Source organism: Ranitomeya variabilis, chromosome 4, assembly GCF_051348905.1.
Source record: "Ranitomeya variabilis isolate aRanVar5 chromosome 4, aRanVar5.hap1, whole genome shotgun sequence".
NCBI lineage: Eukaryota > Metazoa > Chordata > Amphibia > Anura > Dendrobatidae > Ranitomeya > Ranitomeya variabilis.
In genome coordinates this window covers 656,601,221-656,622,806 of record NC_135235.1, presented here as the reverse complement: position 1 = coordinate 656,622,806, position 21,586 = coordinate 656,601,221, and the positions used below count along the sequence as shown (strand labels likewise).

Sequence of the window (21,586 nt, the reverse complement as noted above, 5' to 3'; positions counted from 1 at the left end):
TCACTTCCAAGCTCTGCGGTGCGCCCAAACAGTGGTTTACCTCCACATATGGGGTATCGACGTACTCAGGAGAAATTGCACAACAACTTTTGTGGTCTAATTTCTCCTGTTACCCTTGTGAAAATAAGAATTTGTGGGCGAAAAAATCATTTTTGTGAAAACAAATGCGATTTTTTATTTTCACGGCTCTACGTTATAAACTTCTGTGAAGCACTTGGGGGTTCAAAGTGCTCACCACACATCTAGATAAGTTCCTTGGGGGGTCTAGTTTCCAAAATGGTGTCACTTGTGGGGGGTTTCCACTGTTTAGGCACAATAGGGGCTCTCCAAACGCGACATGGCGTCCGATCTCAATTCCAGCCAATTCTGCATTGAAACAGTCAAACGGTGCTCCTTCACTTCCAAGCTCTGCGGTGCGCCCAAACAGTGGTTTACCTCCACATATGGGGTATCGGCGTACTCAGGAAAAATTGCACAACAAAATTTGTGGTTAAATTTCTGTTTTTACACTTGTGAAAATTAAAAAAAATGGTTCTGAAGTAAAATGTTTGCAAAAAAAAGTAAAATGTTCATTTTTTTCTTCCACATTGTTTTAGTTCCTGTGAAGTACGTAAAGGGTTAATAAACTTCTTGAATGTGGTTTTGAGCAGCTTGAGGGGTGCAGTTTTTAGAATGGTGTCACACTTGGTTATTTTCTATCATATAGACCCCTCAAAATCACTTCAAAGGTGATGTGGTCCCTAAAAAAAACATGGTGTTGTAAAAATGAGAAATTGCTGGTCAACTTTTAACCCTTATAACTCCCTAACAAAAAAAAAAATTGTTTCCAAAATTGTGCTGATGTAAAGTAGACATGTGAGAAATGTTATTTATTAACTATTTTTTGTGACATATCTCTCTGATTTAAGGGCATAAAAATACAAAGTTTGAAAATTGCAAAATTTTAAAAATTTTCGCCATATTTCCATTTTTTTCATAAATAATCGCAAGTAATATCGAAGAAATGTTACCACTAACTTGAAGTACAACATGTCACGAAAAAACAATCTCAGAATCAGCAGGATCCGATAAAGCGTTCCAGAGTTATAACCTCATAAAGTGACACTGGTCAGAATTGTAAAAATTGGCTCGGTCATTAAGTACCAAATTGGCTCTGTCACTAAGGGGTTAAGGTGATGTTGGATGAATAAAAGTAACTAATGTGATAGCTAATATTAATTATAAAGAGATACAGTATGTGCAGATATACAGTAAAGTGAATACATTGAAGTGCATGGTGTTACGAAAATAATATCCTTCCCTAAATAGGAGAAACAATAAAAAAAACAGTTTCAAAACTAGAAATCTCAGCACTCCAGATCCAATCAATAAAATAAAAAAATCAGAATTGGAGAAAAATAAAAAATGTTGAATGTCTCTTGTGTAATTTATTCATTCAGTTGGTGGCCTAATGCGGATGGGCAGAAAGCAATCCACTCTCCTAACAGCATCCATGACATCACTGACAAATAGAAACAGAATGGTAACTGTGGAAATATGAAGGACTAGTTAATATAAAATATAAACAATACACCCTATAAAAGCATATACACTCACCGGCCACTTTATTAGGTACACCATGCTAGTAACGGGTTGGACCCCCTTTTGCCTTCAGAACTGCCTCAATTCTTCGTGGCATAGATTCAACAAGGTGCTGGAAGCATTCCTCAGAGATTTTGGTCCATATTGACATGATGGCATCACACAGTTGCCGCAGATTTGTCGGCTGCACATCCCAAAGATGCTCCATACAAGGCAGGATGGATCCATGCTTTCATGTTGTTTACGCCAAATTCTGACCCTACCATCCGAATGTCGCAGCAGAAATCGAGACTCATCAGACCAAGCAACGTTTTTCCAATCTTCTACTGTCCAATTTCGATGAGCTTGTACAAATTGTAGCCTCAGTTTCCTGTTCTTAGCTGAAAGGAGTGGTACCCGGTGTGGTCTTCTGCTGCTGTAGCCCATCTGCCTCAAAGTTCGACGCACTGTGCGTTCAGAGATGCTCTTAGGCCTACCTTGGTTGTAACGGGTGGCGATTTGAGTCACTGTTGCCTTTCTATCAGCTCGAACCAGTCTGCCCATTCTCCTCTGACCTCTGGCATCAACAAGGCATTTCCGCCCACAGAACTGCCGCTCACTGGATTTTTTTTCTTTTTCGGACCATTCTCTGTAAACCCTAGAGATGGTTGTGCGTGAAAATCCCAGTAGATCAGCAGTTTCTGAAATACTCAGACCAGCCCTTCTGGCACCAACAACCATGCCACGTTCAAAGGCACTCAAATCACCTTTCTTCCCCATACTGATGCTCGGTTTGAACTGCAGGAGATTGTCTTGACCATGTCTACATGCCTAAATGCACTGAGTTGCCGCCATGTGATTGGCTCATTAGAAATTAAGTGTTAACAAGAAGTTGGACAGGTGTACCTAATAAAGTGGCCAGTGAGTGTATATCTACCCTGTATCTAACTCCTTACCCTTTAAAAACATACTGAAAAAAAGATACAGCTACAATACCACATTATAAAAAAGCACTAAAACCAAAATTTTCATGAAGCCCATGAGGGGCTATGCTTCCCAACCTGTAGATCCACTTTCACAGCAGCACGGTGGCTCAGTGGATAGCACTGCAGCCTTGCAGCACTGGAGTCTTGGGTTCTAATCCCACCTTGGACAACATCTGCAAGGAGTTTGTATGTTCTCCCCGTGTTTGCGTGGGTTTCCTCCGGGTACTCCGGTTTCCTCCCACATTCCAAAGACATACTGATAGGGAATTTAGATTGTGAGCCCCATCGGGAACAGTGATGAAAATGTGTGCAAAAACTGTAAAGCGCTGTGGAATATGTTAACGCTATATAAAAATAAAAAGATAAAAAAGACTTTCCATCCATTTGAGAGTTTTAGCGAGATTTCACCCTCTGGATCCCAAGGAAACCATGACAATGCCTTTTATTTTAAGAAGGCTTGAATCACTTTTATGATGTAGAAAAAAAGTGTTTAAATTAATATGCCTTTGAGATCACAGTCATGCAGATCAAGAGTTGTTGGCAGCTGTCCATGCCGAGTTTGAGCAATGGCTGTCTACTCTCAACATAGAGCCAGGGAAGGCCATGTGTGATAACAGTGCGAACCTGGTGGCGGCCCTACGCTGGGGCAATCTCGCACACATGCCTTGCATGGCTCACATCCTCAAGAAGAGATTTAAAGTACAGCAATTCCTCCGCCACTGTCCCAGCCTGGATATGCTGATGCAGAAAACACTGTCATTGGGAGCTCACTTTCACCATTCCACTTATGTTGGCATAGAGATCTTTCCTTCCGCTGGAGGAGATGGTGATGGTCCCGGGGGAAGAGGAGTAAGCAGAGGAGTATGCGGTAGGTTTAACAATATCTTTAAGTTCAGGTCTGTTGTCTCACAGGCGGTTGCCATGGGAGAAAAAATGGAGAAGGACAAGAAGGAAGAGGTGATGGACGCACAACAGGTAAGAGATGAAGAGGATAATGATTCCCTCTCTGTTGTCCGTGGTTGTCAGGAGGGGATGGAGGAAGCAAGCTTGAGTGTTATCCCATCACCAACACACTATGGACTTGTACCTCATGAAAGAGACCAACCCATGAGTGCCTTCTTGCAGCACTATCTGCAAAATGATTGTTGGCTGTATTGTTAGGATTTGAAATAGTGCTGACTACCGGGTTGCCAGTCTGATCGATCCACGATATAAAAGTACATTTTGCCATTTGCTTTTCCCCCTGGAAAAGGACGCGCCCATGCTGCAGTATCAAAACATGCTTGAAGACAATCTTAACTGTGGTTTTCCACAAAACAGCAGTGAGGCACACAGTGTGCCTCACAGTGATAGGCTTCCAACTCTGGGAACATTGAGTTATCAATGCAAAAACAACCCCACCAAGGACACCAGCTGCAAAGAGTTTATGTTCTCCCCGTGTTTGCGAGAGTTTCCTCCCAGTACTCATTTTTCTTCCCACACTCCAAAGACATATTGATAGGAAATTTAGATTGTGAGTCCCAATGGGGACAGTGCCACTAATGTCTATAAAGTGATGTGGAATTATTGGTGCTATATAAGTCATTAAAAAAATAGAAATTGATGCCTTTTTTGTGGTGTCTGCCCAAAATTTGTCACTCATCCACCAATTACAGATCAAATGTTAAGCAAGAAATACTGCTCCAAGCCCCGTCCAATGCTTAAATGTGGCATGGTTTAAGGACCACACTATTAGCACTAAGATTTATATTGTGAAATGTGGACTCCTGGCTGGAGCACAATACCCGAACAATACCACAATATGGCGTGCTGTATCACATTTGTAACAGAAAAAAATTGTTTTGTTTCATCTGCATGAGCTCTGCAGACAGCTTAATTTCACTGCCACTAAATGACAAGGTGGGATATGGAGTGCTGAATCACTTTAGCAACATAAATATTTTTTTCTTTAATCTGCATGAGCTATGCAGGCAGCTGAATTTCACCACCACTAAATTAAATGACAAGGTGGGATATGGTGTAATGAACCATTTTAGCAACAACCAAAATAAAATATTTTTTACTGTGAAATAGCTCTACACACAGAACAATTTCAGCACCACAAAATGACAAGGTGGGATATGGCATGCTGAATCACGTTTGCAACAGAAATTATTTTTTTAATCTTCATGAGCTATGCAGACAGCTGAATTTCACTGCCACTAATTGACAAGGTGGGGTATGGCATGCTGAATCATGATAGCAACAGCCCCCCCAATTTTTTTTTACCATGCAACAGCTCTACACACAGAACAATTTCACCGCCGCAAAATTACAACATGGGATATGGCGTGCTGAATTACAGTAGCAACAGCCCCATAAATATTTTTTTTACTGAGAAACAGCTCTACACACAGAACAATTTCACCGCCACAAAATTACAACGTGGGATATGGCAGGCTGTAGCATTTAACAACATAATTTTTTGCAATGTTCATGAGGTCTGCAGGCAGCTTAATTTCACCGCCACAAAATGACAATGTGGAATATGGTTGGCAGTATCAGGTTTAGCAACAGATTTTTTTTTAATCTGCATGCGCTAAGGTGACCTGCCCTGCTGTATCACATTTAGCAACTGAAAAAATAAGATTTAGAAAGGTCTACTCGTGCATGGAGCACAATAGAAGCAGTGCACAACACACTTCTATGAAATGTGCCCCGCTGCCTTTGCCTGTGGACCTCAGTAATAGCAGAACTAAATTGAAAGGTCGATGTCTCAGCCACACAGGACACTAGGTATCTAAACAACCACCTAGCTAAGTAGCTAAAATCTATCAGCACCCAAGCCTAGCGGTGCTGGGAGAAGGACAAGTGATTTCAGCAGCCAATTACACAAGCCAAACAAAAAAAGTTTACAAGCACGCCACACTCCTCTGGGCTCTCCCTACCCCTTCCCTTCATCAGACATGTGCCCCACATTCATCATACACCACCACTATCCTAGCCAAGGTGCTCAAAATACTTTAATGGCAACGCAAATATTTTCCCACTCTTTACAGAATAGTACAGATTTTTCCCAATTTTATAAAAATTTGCTCTGGTTTCGGACCATGAATCTGAATGTGCCATATTCGTGACAATTTTATGTTTGGCGATCGGTTTTCTAATATATTAGCTAATTTCTAGTTACCACCTGTAGTTACATTGTGTTGTTTGAGTGTTCCCTTTATTTTTTGATCAGTGTATATACTGGAATCTGGATCCTTTACCTTTCTTTATAATTTCCCTGCCTCAAAAATGCAGCTTCTTACAGTTCCAGCAAAGTGGATGTGATTTATAAGAATCTTTTTCCCACTGTGCTTTTATTTTCCTCACTGTAAACTGACCCACAACATGGTAATTCCTATTGCGGATTCACAGCAAGTAAAAGAAACACAAGAATTCTTAGTGCATTTATGTGGTGGAAATGCAACAAAAACTCATGTAATCCGTACATTAATGAAGTTTTATAAAAAAAAAAAACAAATAGCAGGAAGTATTAAAAATAAAGCAGCTTTATATAAATCATGATATGCCAATGTGGCATCCGTGCCTATAGCACAAAATGCCTGCATCTGACATACTTATATATGTATTGCAATTGTGAGGGCTGGTTTCTCTGCTGAGAAAAACTGCATCCACACATTTTACCCCATCCCTTACTGTGCATTTTTTGCCTGAACCAGGAAATGTGCAGGATACCTCAGGGAGGAGGAGGTGTGTCTTCCCATGTGCAGAGCATTGAAAATGTAGGACTAGGTAGGAACATGGGAGGTCCACAGGCAGAGGAGAGGAGCGTGCTCTCTCTGCCAGGATAAGCTGCATAAAGCATGGTATCAGTCCCTAGAGCACAGAGGCTTCCAAGGTCCATGCTAAACTGAAAGACTGCTTGGTTCTCATATAACGAGCAGTAGTGTGCGTGTGCTTTTTTCCAGGAGCTCAGCAGCACATAGAATCAGGGATACTACTGCAAGAAAGAGTGTTTTCCACAGGATTCACGCTGCCTGCTCGCTGGAAGGGATCACGGATCCAGCAACTGTTTACCTGGGGGACCAGGGAGTCATTTACTAAGAGTATAATTAGCAGCAGGAAGGCTACACTACGTCACAGCAGAGAAACAACTCTCATCATGCAGGCCTGACCAAAACACTATGTCAATTGTATGGAAGCTTTTGGAACGGTTTACTGAAGTTCTGCAAAAGGTACAAACTGATCATTACCTTGTCTAAGGCCGGGATCTCACACATGAGAAACATGGCTGGGTCTTGCATGTTAATACCCGGCACAGCCGCTGGCACTCGGGTGCAGAGCGTGTGGCTGCATGTACTGCTATGCGGCCGCACGCTCCACTCCTGAGTGCCAGCTGCAGTGTCGGGTATTAACATGCGAGACACGGCCGTGTTTCTCGCATGTATGATCCCGGCCTGATACTGATTATTCTCTGCTGCACCATTTCTGCTCCAACTCCTCTGGGAGCCAGCCCTAGTTGAGAAGGGGTTAATTATCTGGCACTGTCCATCACCACCAAATTTCCAGGAACCCTTATCAGTGCCTGGCCATACCAGGCTGAACATCCCAACTGGCGTCACAAACCTTATTTATAAGTATTATTATTAACCCCACGATTGACAAAGAGTGGTGCGCCCCCTGTCGGAATGGTCCAGCACTCGGAACTGCCGTGACCCAGTACCGTTACCACAGCGGCCCGGCTGGGCGGAACAGCATTAAGAGACAAAACATGCAGGGTTAAAAACAAGATAAAAGTGCATTGAAAAAACACTAGTGACCTAATTTACTTACAGTGCCTTGCGAAAGTATTCGGCCCACTGGAACTTTTCAACCTTTTCCCACATATCATGCTTCAAACATAAAGATACCAAATGTAAATTTTTGGTGAAGAATCAACAAGTGGAACACAATTGTGAAGTTGAACAAAATTTATTGGTTATTTTTAATTTTTGTTGAAATTCAAAAATTGAAAAGTGGGGCATGCAATATTATTCGGCCCCTTTACTTTCAGTGCAGCAAACTCACTCCAGAAGTTCATTGTGGATCTCTGAATGATCCAATGTTGTCCTAAATGCCTAATAATTATAAATATCAACCTGTGTGTAATCAAGTCTCCGTATAAATGCACCTGCTCTGTGATAGTCTCAGGGTTCTGTTTGAGGCACAGAGAGCATCATGAAGACCAAGGAACATGACAAGCAGGTCCGTGATACTGTTGTGGAGAAGTTTAAAGCTGGATTTGGATACAAAATTATTTCCAAAACTTTAAACATCCCAAGGAGCACTGTGCAAGCGATCATATTGAAATTGAAGGAGTATCATACCACTGCAATTCTACCAAGACCTGGCCGTCCCTCTAAACTTTCATCTCAAACAAGGAGAAGACTGATCAGAGATGCAGCCAAGAGGCCCATGATCACTCTGGATGAATTGCAGAGATCTACAGCTGAGGTGGGACAGTCTGTCCATAAGACAACGATCAGTCGTACACTGCACAAATCTGGCCCTTATGGAAGAGTGGCAAGAAGAAAGTCATTTCTCAAAGATATCCATAAAAAGTGGTGTTTAATGTTTGCAACAAGTCACCTGGGAGACACACCAAACATGGAAGAAGGTGCTCTGGTCAGATGAAACCAAAATCGAACTTTTTTGCCACAATGCCGATCGATATGTGTGGCGTAAAGGCAACACAGCTCATCACCCTGAACACACCATCCCCACTGTCAAACATGGTGGTGGCAGCATCATGGTTTGGGCCTGCTTTTCTTCAGCAAGGACAGGGAAGATGGTTAAAATTGATGGGAAGATGGATGAAGCCAAATACAGGACTATTCTTGAAGAAAACTTGTTGGAGTCTGCAAAAGACCTGAGACTGGGACGGAGATTTGTCTTCCAACAAGACAATGATCCCAAACATAAAGCAAAATCTACAATGGAATGGTTCACAAATAAACGTATCCAGGTGTTAGAATGGCCAAGTCAAAGTCCAGACCTCAATCCAATTGAGAATCTGTGGAAAGAGCTGAAAACTGTTTTTCACAAACGATCTCCATCAACCTCACTGAGCTCGAGCTGTTTGCCAAGGAAGAATGGGCAAGAATTTCAGTCTCCCGATGTACAAAACTGATAGAGACATACCCCAAGCGACTAGCAGCTGCAAGAGCAGCAAAAGGTGGTGCAACAAAGTATTAAGTTAAAGGGGCCAAATAATATTGCACGCCCCACTTTTCAGTTTTGGAATTTCCACAAAAATTTAAAAAAACCAATAAATTTCGTTCAACTTCACAATTGTGTTCCACTTGTTGTTGATTCTTCACCAAAAATTTACATTTGATATCTTTATGTTTGAAGAATGATATGTGGGAAAAGGTTGAAAAGTTCCAGTGGGCCGAATACTTTTGCAAGGCACTGTAATAGGTGAAGAAATAGATCAGAAAATCTACAATATAAAAAATTCCACAAAAGCTCCTGGTGGGTCCGCTCTTTAGCTGTTTCACTGAAGTGGAGACTTCTTCTTCCGGCCACTGTCCTCCATTAGGGTCCTGGTCACTGGTGAGGAGTTGTGATGGAATAGATAGATAAATGTGTGCTGCTCATTGTAAGAGCGCATTCTGGGATATGATAACAGGAAAGATAGAAACCCACTTAAACTATCAGGTTTCTTTTCACAAATGAATAGTACAAGCAAAGATAAGTGATTTTCTAATATATCAGAGAAATCCGCTTTTATTTACCCTCCTGGGACTGATTATGAGTCTACAATTCACAAGTAAAGTCTGTCTTCAGTCCAGAAATATTGTATCATTGCTGAGGGAGGAGATAAAGACGCTGCTCATATATGACTGTGGAGAGAAGAGGAAGATAGAGGAGCTGGAGGCAGGAGGAGCTAGGCTGCTGCAAGTTCACCTGAAAGCGGAGGAAGAGGCTCTGCTGTAAGATATCACCTCTGCTCTCCATGGTCAGTCAAGAAGCGGAGGGCGATGTCACCGTCCGTATAAATGTGTACTTCACAACTGATTGAAAGAGACTAAAATTAAACGCATAAGTCCAGGAAGAGACCAGAAATCGCTTCATCCATAAAAGAGGATTTTATTTCAATAAAGATAAAATCAAGAACAGTTCACACAGCATGTCAATTCGACATGAGTAAACAATCGCAGCATGCAATTGTCACCAAGGCCTGGCTCACACGCACCAATACAAGTCTATGGGTGTATGTGAAACATCAGACTGCGCGAAGACATCGATATATGCTGAAAGAGGCAATATTACATGGAGAAATTACTTTATCCGTCTCCTCTGCACCTGTGCTGTTTCTCTCATGGGAGAAAATCGGAGCACAGTAGTATGACAATCGGCTCACACTCGCAGCAGAGCTGGAGCCGAGTGTCATTAGCACATCGCATCAGATGCCATACACCAGTGTGTCACTGGGTTAATATACATAATCTAAAGACATTTGTTCAGAAATGGAGATTGTGGATTTAAAGAAAATGTAGTGAATGGTAGCTCACTAATATTGGGAGTTAGGAGAAAGAAATGATGAGTATTTTTTTGTGAGGGGCAATGGAGGGGGTTGCACTACTCTTGTCTATCTAGTAAATACACTGCTCAAAAAAATAAAGGGAACACTAAAATCCCACATCCTAGATATCACTGAATGTAATATTCCAGTTGTAAATCTTTATTCATTACATAGTGGAATGTGTTGAGAACAATAAAACCTAAAAATGATCAAGGTAAATCACAACTAATATCCCACGGAGGTCTGGAGTTGGAATGATGCTCAAAATCAAAGTGGAAAATGAAGTTACAGGCTGATCTAACTTCAGTGGAAATGCCTCAAGGCAAGGAAATGATGCTCAGTAGTATGTGTGGCCTCCACGTGCCTGTATGATTTCCCTACAATACTTGGGCATGCTCCTAATGAGGTGCCGGATGGTCTTCTGAGGGATCTCCTCCCAGACCTGGACTAAAGCATCCGCCAACTCCTGGACAGTCTATGGTGCAACGTGACATTCCTGCATGGTGCGAGACATGATGTCCCAGATGTGCTCAATCGGATTCAGGTCTGGGGAATGGGCGGGCCAGTCCATAGCTTCAATATTTTCATCCTGCAGGAACTGCTGACACACTCCAGCCACATGAGGTCTGGCATTGTCCTGCAATAGGAGGAGCCTAGGGCTAACCACACCGGCATTTGGTCTCACAAGGGGTCTGAGGATCTCATCTCGGTACCTACTGGCAGTCAGGCTACCTCTGGCGAGCACATGGAAGACTGTGCGGCCCTCCAAAGAAATGCCACCCCACACCATTACTGACCCATTGCCAAACCGGTCATGCTGAAGGATGTTGCAGGCAGCAGATCACTCTCCACAGCATCTCCAGACTCTGTCACGTCTGTCACATGTGCTCAGTGTGAACCTGCTGTGAAGAGCACAGGGCGCCAGTGGCGAATTTGCCAATCCTGGTGTTCTGTGGCAAATGCTAAGTGTTCTGCACAGTGTTGGGCTGTGAGCACAACATCCATCTGTGGACGTCGTGCACTCAGACCATTCTCATGGAGTCGGTTTCTAACCATTTGTGCAGACACATGCACATTTGTGGCCTGCTGGAGGTCACTTTACAGGGCTCTGGCAGTGCTACTCCTGTTCCTCCATGCACAAAGGCTGAGATAGCGGTCCTGCTGCTGAGTTGTTGCCCTCCTATGGCCCTCTCCATGTCTCGTGGCGTATTGGCCTGTCTCCTGGTAGCGCCTCCAGCCTCTGGACACTACACGGACAGACACAGCAAACCTTCTTGCCACAGCTCGCATTGATGTGCCATCCTGGATGAGCTGCACTACCTGAGCCACTTGTGTGGGTTGTAGAGTCCATCTCATGCTACCACGAGTGTGAAAGCACAACCAACATTCAAAAGTGACCAAAACAGCCAGAAAGCATTGGTACTGAGATGTGGTCTGTGGTCCCCACCTGCAGAACCACTCCATTATTGAGTGTGTAGTGATAATTGCCAATAATTTCCATCTGTTGTCTATTCCATTTGCACAACAGCATGTGAAATTGATTGTCAAGCATGTGAAATTGATTGTCAAGCAGTGTTGCTTCCTAAGTGGACAGTTTGATTTCACAGAAGTTTGATTTACTTGGAGTTATATTCTGTTGTTTAAGTGTTCCCTTTATTTTTTAAGCAGTGTATATAACAATCTGAAATATTTCATTATAGTTCTAGTGTTATATTGCTTTTTATATAAGAGACGTTTATTATTAAAAGCATACAATTTTATTCTAATTTGCTACTCTTTCTTTTTTACTGTTACTTTGTCTGTATTCGTTATGTGTTGTCTTTTACAGTTTGTAAAAGTATATGGCTTCTCATCGTTTTTTGATGGACAACTGAAGGTAATTTCTATTTAAAACTTTTCCCACATTCTAAACATGAATATGGCTTCTACCTGTGTGAAGTTTCTGATGTTTAACAAGACTTGCATGAACTGCAAAACATTTCCCACATACTGAACATGAAAAAGGTTTCTGCCCGGTGTGAATTCTCTGATGAACAACTAAATGTGAATTTTGATTAAAACATTTTCCACATTCTGAACATGAATATGGCTTCTCCCCTGTGTGAGTTCTCTGATGTATAACAAGATTTGATTTTTTTGCAAAACCTTTCCCACATTCTGAGCATGAAAAAGGTTTCTGCCCTGTGTGAGTTCTTTGATGGACAACTAAATCGGATTTCTGATTAAAACATTTCCCACATTCTGAACATGAAAAAGGTTTCTCTCCGGTGTGAGTTCTATGATGTTTAACAAGATTTGATGTTTGTGCATAACATTTCCCACATTCTGGACATGAATATGGCTTCTCCCCTGTGTGAACTCTCTCATGTCTAACAAGCTCTGATTTGTGGTTAAAATATTTCCCACACTCTGCACAAGAAAATCTTTTCTCATTTGCGTGAATTTTTTTAAGCGTAACAAAAGTCGTTTTGAGGGAACAATATTTTCTATATTTTACACTTGATAATGGCTTCTTTGCTGTAAGAGCAGTCCGATTTTTAATACCTCTTTTGTGATTTTTATTCTTCTTAATAATCTGTGATAAATCAGAAGTGTGGACCAGTTTAAAAGGAACAGATGATAGATCTTTGCTGTGAAGGGATGATAGTATATCTGGAGTAATGTCGTTCACTTCAGGTAAATCTTGTGTGACCGCAAGGTCATTGGATTTAAAAATTGCAGATGTCACTAGTCCCTCTGATCTCCTGCTACTGTCATCTGCCAAGAATAAAGAATATTGTTTATTAAAATATCCTTAAAAAATGCATTTCTATAGCATTTCTAAAATATACATTGAAATTGCAATTTATGTAGACAAAACCAGTTGAAAACCAAACATTAGACCTCAGAGCATGAACGAATAGAGCATGATGTTCAACACCATTTGTTCTTTCTGCCTCCCAAATACTGGAATAATACACAACCAAAAAATGTAGACAATAAAAACTTATCCGATCCAGAAATAAGTCTTGGAAAATTGCAACACAATTTTTTTTTTAACTCAGAATCTTTTTTCATCATTTAAAAAGGGAATATGCCACAATTTTTATCTACATATTAGTAATTATTGATTATAAAAATTATTTTATTTTGCGAAATGAAATCTACTGCTTTAACAGTTTTTTATTTATTCATTTGTTTCTTCAGTCACTGGGGGCTGCCATTTTATTTGCTTGTGTGTAAGTGTCTGAGCACGACACTTACCTCTAATATGGCAGCCCCTGTACATAGGAGTCTGCAGTTGGTCTCCGATATTGTTGCTACCTCCAGCTGTGACCCAGGTACCCCCTGTGGGAGGAGTTTGACGCAATTTATTTGTTGGAGCCTGCAGTTGTGCAGCCAGGCTAGAGGCTACAAATGAATCTGTGCAGTGAAGGAGGGTTAATGAGAGACTGCGTGGAAAAGGGCATAATGATGATGAGGGGCTGTGCAGAAAAGGGGGTATGATGATGAAGGACTGTGCAGAGAATAGGGGTGATGATGATGAGTGGGTGACCACAGAATAGGGGTCATGATGATGAGGGGCTGAGGGGAGAAGGGTATCTAATGCCATCATGTGTGATACTCCCAGAGTAGTGTATCTAATGGCCATCACATTACACTGCTGTGCCCATGTGGACATGGCCACACCATGTCCTATCCTGCTCCCACCTTCTAACACTCTCTCTGCTACTCCTCATTGCTGGTTACGTATCCCCAAATCCTGGCCCTCCTCAACACTTCCCCACACTAATTTCAAACACCCTGCCACGATCCTCTACACGATTTCCCAGCCATGATAACCTCATACCCATTCATCCAGCCCCCACTCCCCCTCTCCCCCTACCTGGAGCACTATGGAACGCACGTTCCATCTGCAACAAACTGTCGTTTATCCATGACCTCTTCATAACAAACTACTTCCTTAGCATCACTGAAACCTGGCTGACCCCCTCTGACTCAGCCTCTCCAGCTGCTCTATCCTATGGCGGATTACACCTCTCTCACACCCCTCGCCCCACCTGATACCTGCTCCTTTACCCCAATTCCGCTACCACCCTCCACTACTTTTCCCTCATTTGAGGTGTATTCCATCCGCATCTATTCCCCCTCTCATCTATCGCCCCCCGGAAATAGCCATCTCCACCTTCCTCGACCACTTCACCACCTGGCTACTTCACTTCCTCTCCGCTGACATCCCCAATATCTTCATGGGTGACTTCAATATCCCCATTGACACTTCCACCTCAGCTGCCTCTTAACTTTTATTGCTCATGGCCTCCTTCAGCCTCACTCAATGGTCCTCTGCGGCCACTCACAAAGAAAGCCACACGCTGGACCCTATCTTTTCCCGCTTCTGTTCCCTTACTAATCTCACTAACTCGCCCCTCCCCCTGTCTGACCACAACCTGCTGACATTCTCTTCCCCCTCCTCTCCTACTGCACAACCCCCACTGCACAAACTCACTCACCCTCGCAGAAATCTCAAACACCTCAATTTCAATCACTCTCTGAGTCCATTCTCCCTCTTAGACTGGGATCACACATGCAAGACTCGGCCGTGTTTCTTGCATGTTAATTCCCGGCCCTGCCACCAGCACTCAGGAGCGGAGCGTGCGGCTCCATGTGTTGCTATTCGGCCGCACACTCCGGCTCTAAAGTGCAGGCAGCAGGGCCGGGTATTAACATGCCAGACTCAGCTGTGTTTCTCGCATGTCTGATCCCGGCCTTACAGACATAGCTTCCCTTCATGACACAGATGCTGCTGCCCCTTTTATAACACCACAATGACAGCAACACTCGTTTCGGCCGCCCCTCATGCATAGCCAAACTTGTACAATCAACAGGCAGCCCTGGATGACCAGCCTGACCAAAGAACTGAGACGGGCTTCCAGGGTCGCTGAGCAGAGATGGAAGCGATCCCGCTCTGCCGACCACTTCATTGCATACAAGCAGTCCCTTGCCAGCTTCAAGTCCATGCTCACTGCCGCAAAATAAACTTACTTCTCATCTCTCATATCCTCCCTGTCTCACAACCTTAAACAGCTTTTCAACACTTTCAGTTCTCTACTCCGTCCACCAGCACCTCTTCCCTCTCCTCTCATTTCTGCTGAAGACTTTGCCTCTTTCTTTAAACAGATCGATACGATCAGAGAAAGCTTTGGCCCGTAGCGCCCAATGCCTCTCTTACCTGCTCAACCCTGTTCCTCCAAAACCAGCTTCTCCACCATGACAGAAGATCAGCTCTCCACCCTTCTGTCAAGATCACATCTCACCACTTGCACGCTTGACCCGCTCCCGCCCCACCTCATCCCTAACCTTGCTACAGTCTTCATCTTAACCCTAACACACCTCTTCAACCTCTCACTCACAACTGATGTCTTCCCCTCATCCTTAAAGCATGCCTCCATCACACCCATCCTCAAAAAGCCCTCCCTCGACCCATTCTCTCTGTCTAGCTATCGCTTGTTATCTCTTCTCCCTTATGCCTCAAAACGACTGGAACAGCATGTCCATCTTGAACTGTCCTCCCACCTCTCCTCCTGCTCCCTCTATGACCGGTTACAATCTGGCTTCCGACCCCATCACTCAACTGAAACTGCCCTAACTAAAATCACCAACGACCTACTAACCGCCAAGAGCAAGCGACACTCAGGGCCGCCATCAGGGCATTATTGCCCTGACTGGTGTATGGGGCCCGGCGGGAAGAGGGGGCCCGCATTGGGCCCCATCTCATCTGCGCACCGGGCCCCTACCGGGAGGCTAAACCAGGCCCTTAGCGGTGCTGCAGCAGTTTTTACGCTATTGACGTGCGGGCCGCGCCCGCACGTCAATAGTTAACAGCCGCCAGCCAATCGGAGGCTGGCAGCTGACGTCAGCCGCAGCGCACAAGTCGCCGGCGTCTGACGTCATTATCAGTCGCCGGCGAGTGCACGCTTCAGCTGCATGGAGGGAGCTTCACCTGCCGCAGGAGGGCGGCCAGGAAAGAAGAACTTTTTTTTTATTGAGAGCGGCGATCTGGGGGGCCCGGGGCAGACTGTGAGACATGGTGTGTCAGTGTGTTACCTATACACTGACACTATACACTGTATACTATATACAGAGCTCCTGTGTATAGTGTCACCAGTGATCACTGTATTACCTGTACACAGACACTGCATACTAAGTACAGATCTCCTGTGTATAATGGCACTTATGGTTATAGTATTGTATTTTTTTATTACTGATCAGTATTGTAGTATTCAGTCACTATGTGGTGGTAATAAGTGGTCTGGACATGGTGTTTCGGTATTTGTCTCTTGTATGTGCTATTTGGTCACTTTTTGGTGGTAATATGTGGTCTGGTCATGGTGCGGTGGTATTTGTTCCTTGTATGTGATATTATTCAGTCACTGGTGGTAATATGTGGTCTGGTCATGGTGTTGTGGTATTTGTTCCTTGTATGTGATATTATTCGATCACTGTGGTGGTAATATGTGGTCTGGACATGGTGTAGCTGTATTTGTTAGTTGTATGTGATATTATTGGTTATTTTAAAAATTGAAAAATAAATAAAAATATACCTAAATTGTATTGCATATTTTAACACATATTTAGTAGGTTACAGTAGAGTAGGGCCTGGCCAAAAGTGTCTACAGTGTTATGGTGGCGGCTTAAAAAAATCTTTTGGCCAAAACAAAAGCTGCCGGTTATATGTGTGATCTTGTGATGGGAACTGTTAATGTGTGATATGTGAGAAGTGGAGTTTTTCCAAGAGAGAGCGGTGGGACTGTGGACAGTTTGAGGGGTGGAGGCAGGGCTGGGGTGGAGCCTGGGTGGAGTCTCAAGGGGGCCCCGAACATTTTGCCAGTATGGGGCCCCGAAATTTCTAGTGGCAGCCCTGGCGACACTACTCTGTCCTCCTTCACCTGGACCTGTCTTCTGCCTTTGACACTGAGGACCACTCCCTCCTGCTACAGATTCTCTCATCTCTTGGCATCACAGACTTAGCCCTATCCTGGATCTCTAAATACACCAAAGAAAAAGCACTAAGCGAAAAAGTAATAAAATATATAAATTTTATTATAACACCAATAAAATCAATCAAGTAAATACCATATATAACCAAGGGGAACCAAAAAATACAGAAAAACCACAAGGTATGGCTGGAAAAAGTGGTAACAGTCAATATGGAGTAACCTTCACAATATCAGCATCATCATAATGACAGCAAAGTAATCACATATTCAAAGGACTTATATATAAAACATCGTCCAGCTTTCCTGAGCGAAATGTGCGTCGGGTGTCGTGGGTCCCTGGCTGGTGGTCTATACTGGGTAAATATGTTCCCTTTACTTGCTTTTTTCTAATGCTGCTATTATATCCTCTGATGCTTCGGCTTACAATGATTCTGAACCCTTAAAAACGTTTCCATTTGTTGATACTTATATTTATTCCTAGCTGGTACTTTGCACTTTATCTTTATATAAACTATTATTTTATCATATATATGCACTGGCTTTGGGTTCATTGTCATTGACGGCTTTGGTATCAGGTGTATTATTAATGCTTTATATACACTCACTGGCCACTTTATTAGGTACACCTGTCCAACTTCTTGTTAACACTTAATTTCTAATCAGCCAATCACATGGCGGCAACTCAGTGCATTTAGGCATGTAGACATGGTCAAGACAATCTCCTGCAGTTCAAACCGAGCATCAGTATGGGGAAGAAAGGTGATTTGAGTGCCTTTGAACGTGGCATGGTTGTTGGTGCCAGAAGGGCTGGTCTGAGTATTTCAGAAACTGCTGATCTACTGGGATTTTCACGCACAACCATCTCTAGGGTTTACAGAGAATGGTCCGAAAAAGAAAAAAAATCCAGTGAGCGGCAGTTCTGTGGGCGGAAATGCCTTGTTGATGCCAGAGGTCAGAGGAGAATGGGCAGACTGGTTCGAGCTGATAGAAAGGCAACAGTGACTCAAATCGCCACCCGTTACAACAAAGGTAGGCCTAAGAGCATCTCTGAACGCACAGTGCGTCGAACTTTGAGGCAGATGGGCTACAGCAGCAGAAGACCACACCGGGTACCACTCCTTTCAGCTAAGAACAGGAAACTGAGGCTACAATTTGTACAAGCTCATCGAAATTGGACAGTAGAAGATTGGAAAAACGTTGCTTGGTCTGATGAGTCTCGATTTCTGCTGCGACATTCGGATGGTAGGGTCAGAATTTGGCGTAAACAACATGAAAGCATGGATCCATCCTGCCTTGTATGGAGCATCTTTGGGATGTGCAGCCGACAAATCTGCGGCAACTGTGTGATGCCATCATGTCAATATGGACCAAAATCTCTGAGGAATGCTTCCAGCACCTTGTTGAATCTATGCCACGAAGAATTGAGGCAGTTCTGAAGGCAAAAGGGGGTCCAACCCGTTACTAGCATGGTGTACCTAATAAAGTGGCCGGTGAGTGTATAAGTCCTTTGAATATGTGATTACTTTGCTGTCATTATGATGATGCTGATATTGTGAAGGTTACTCCATATTGACTGTTACCACTTTTTCCAGCCATACCTTGTGGTTTTTCTGTATTTTTTGGTTCCCCTTGGTTATATATGGTATTTACTTGATTGATTTTATTGGTGTTATAATAAAATTTATATATTTTATTACTTTTTCGCTTAGTGCTTTTTCTTTGGTGTATTTATGACTACTTGCCTGGCGTAATAATGATTTAGGTGTGGCTTATAGGTGTAATAACTATCCTGAATCTCGTCATATCTAACAGACCGAACATTCAGTGTCTCCCTCTCCAACACCACCTCCTCACCTCGCCCCCTGTCTGTCGGTGTTCCCCAAGGCTCAGTCCTAGGGCCCCTGCTCTTCTCCATCTACACCTTCGGCCTTGGACAGCTCATAGAATCCCACAGTTTGCAATATCATCTCCACACCGATGACACGCAGATCTAGTTATCCGGACCTGACCTCACCTCCTAACTCACCAAAATCCCACACTGTCTGCCTGCTATCTCATCCTTCTTTTCTGCTCACTTTCTAAAACTGCACATGGACAAAACAAAATTCATCATCTCTATCCCATTTCACTCTACCCCTCGACCAGACCTATCCATCAATGTCAATGGCTGCTCACTTTCCCCAGTACCACTTGCCCGGTGCCTCGGGGTGATCTTCACCTCTGCCCTCTCTTTCAAGCCACATATCCAAGCTCTTGCCTCCTCCTGCCATCTCAAACTCAAAAATATTTCCCGGATCCACGCATTCCTTGACCACGAAAGCATAAAAACACTAGTGCACGCCCTTATCATCTCCCGCCTTGACTACTGCAGCTTCCTACTCTCTGGCCTCCCCTCTAGCACGCTAGCACCACTCCAATCCATCCTTCACTCTGCTGCCCGATTAACCTATCTGTCTCCCTGCTATTCCTCAGCCTCTCCCCTATGCCAAGCCCTTCACTGGCTTCCTATCGTCCAGAGACTGCAGTTCAAAACCCTTACTATTACATACAAAGTTATCCACAACCTGTCTCCTCCATACATCTGTGACATGGTCTCCCGGTACTTACCTTCAAGCAACCTTCGATGCTCACAAGATCTCCTCTACTCCCCTCTTATCTCTTCCTCCCACTTCCGCATCCAAGACTTCTCCCGTGCTTCCCCCATACTCTGGAACTCTCTACCCCAACACATCAGACTCTCGCCTACCACGGACAGAAACCTTCAAAAAGAACCTCAAGACTCACCTCCTCCGACAAGCCTAAACCTGCATTGATCCTCAACCTACTGAATTGCCACACAACCAGCTCTACCCTTCCCCTGTAGACTGTGAGCCCTCGCTGGCAGGGTCCTCTCTCCTTCTGCACCTGTTAGTGCCTTGTTTTTGCTCATGTTTATTGTATAATAATAATAATCAAGTGAAAACAGCAGTGCCCCACATTACACTGCTGCTCCCCTGGAAATAAACGGAGTGATGTCACACATTACTCCTCTGCTCCCATAAAAGTGAACGAAGCGGGATCACCTGTTACACCACTGCTCCATTATAGAGTTGAGCGAATTTGTTCAGATTTGATTCCGAATACGATCGGCGGCGAATATTGTTTTTGCAGTATTCGTCGAACACAGCCTAATGTCATTAGAAATTAATGAATACGTTCAGAACTGATCAAGAAACATACATTTGGCATAAATAGGGTACCAATATGGCAAATTCAGATTTGGCGACCGAATCTGAACAAATTCGCTCAACTCTACTCCCATAGAAATGTGTGACCCTACTCTGTCCACTTCTGTGGGAGCAGTGGTGTAATGTGAAACCGCTCCATCCAATTCTATGGGAACAGTTGTGTAATGCGTGACCCTGCTCTGTCTACGTCTATGGAAGTAGTAATGTAGTGGACAAAGTGGAGACACACAGTACACCACTGCTTCTATAGATTTGGACGGAGCGGTGTCACACATTACATACATTAGATACTGTGTATATACTCTCTTGTGTGATACACTCCGCTGAGCTCAATATCTAATCCCATCATGTGATAAACTACACTGAGCCCTGTATCTAATCGCAGCACGTGATACACACCACGTATCTGAGCCCAGCTTATCATATAGTGAACAGCACCAACAGAATCGGTACTGCCGGCCTGTCTACTTGTAAGTATCACTTCAAGTCACTAACAAAATGACTCCTCACTGTGATCATAAACTTCATTCTTTCTTATCCTTTTGCAAATGCCCAGAAAGAAAGGAGAGGAGTGACATCACACCCATGTGAGCAGACCCCGCCCCCATTTACTGCAGTCGTAATGTGAACTAGCTGTACACTATGTTTTCATGCCAAATTTCAGCAGCTGCGGGGCGTGGCTATGTAGCAGAGGAAGGAAGACGTGCCTCGTGTGAGCTCCTGCTATCCTGACTATATCCTGCCTTTAAAATTCATTATAAATACAAATACGGGCTGGCGCTGGTCCCCCAGGACCCCCTGGAATCCGGTGACCCCTCCGGACGGACGCCGTGAGGCCCTGGAGAGCTAGAAGCGGTGGTGACTCGGGCTGATAGGAGCTCCCTGTGCAGCGGCGGCCATTTTATCTGCGCACGCTGCGGCTGAGCAGAGCGCAGTGCCGGCCCCCCCTTGGTGTCGGGCTCTCCTCGCTGGAGCCGACAGCTCTGCAGACATCGGCGGGGATCGCTGGAGAACACCGGCACACAGGTGCCAGAAGATCTAGACGGGCGGCGGTACCTGCAGGAGGCAGAGGTACTGAGCAGGTACACGTGGAGCGGCAGCCATCATCAGTGCACGCACGCTCTGGGACACAGGACGCGGCGCTATCACCTCCGGCTGGAACTGGGCTTATAACGGAGCTGGGAGAGGCAGGAACGCAGCGGTGAGATCTACACTAATACACGACAGTTGTGAGGCCTGAGGGGAACAGAGGGGCTAGAGGGGAGAGGCGGCCATTACTACAGC

At 44.1% G+C, this 21,586-nt stretch overlaps 1 protein-coding gene across 1 annotated transcript in view; it reads right to left on the bottom strand.

Annotated features, from left to right (window-relative positions):
- Positions 1-9,645: 9,645 nt before the first annotated feature.
- LOC143767492 (uncharacterized) overlaps positions 9,646-21,586 on the bottom strand; it is a 43,918-nt gene continuing 31,977 nt past the window's right edge. The window contains exon 7 of the mRNA XM_077255881.1: positions 9,646-12,855. Within this exon, the coding sequence (XP_077111996.1) occupies positions 12,005-12,855 (851 nt within the window). The 3' untranslated portion in view covers positions 9,646-12,004. The remainder of the gene's footprint in view (positions 12,856-21,586) is intronic.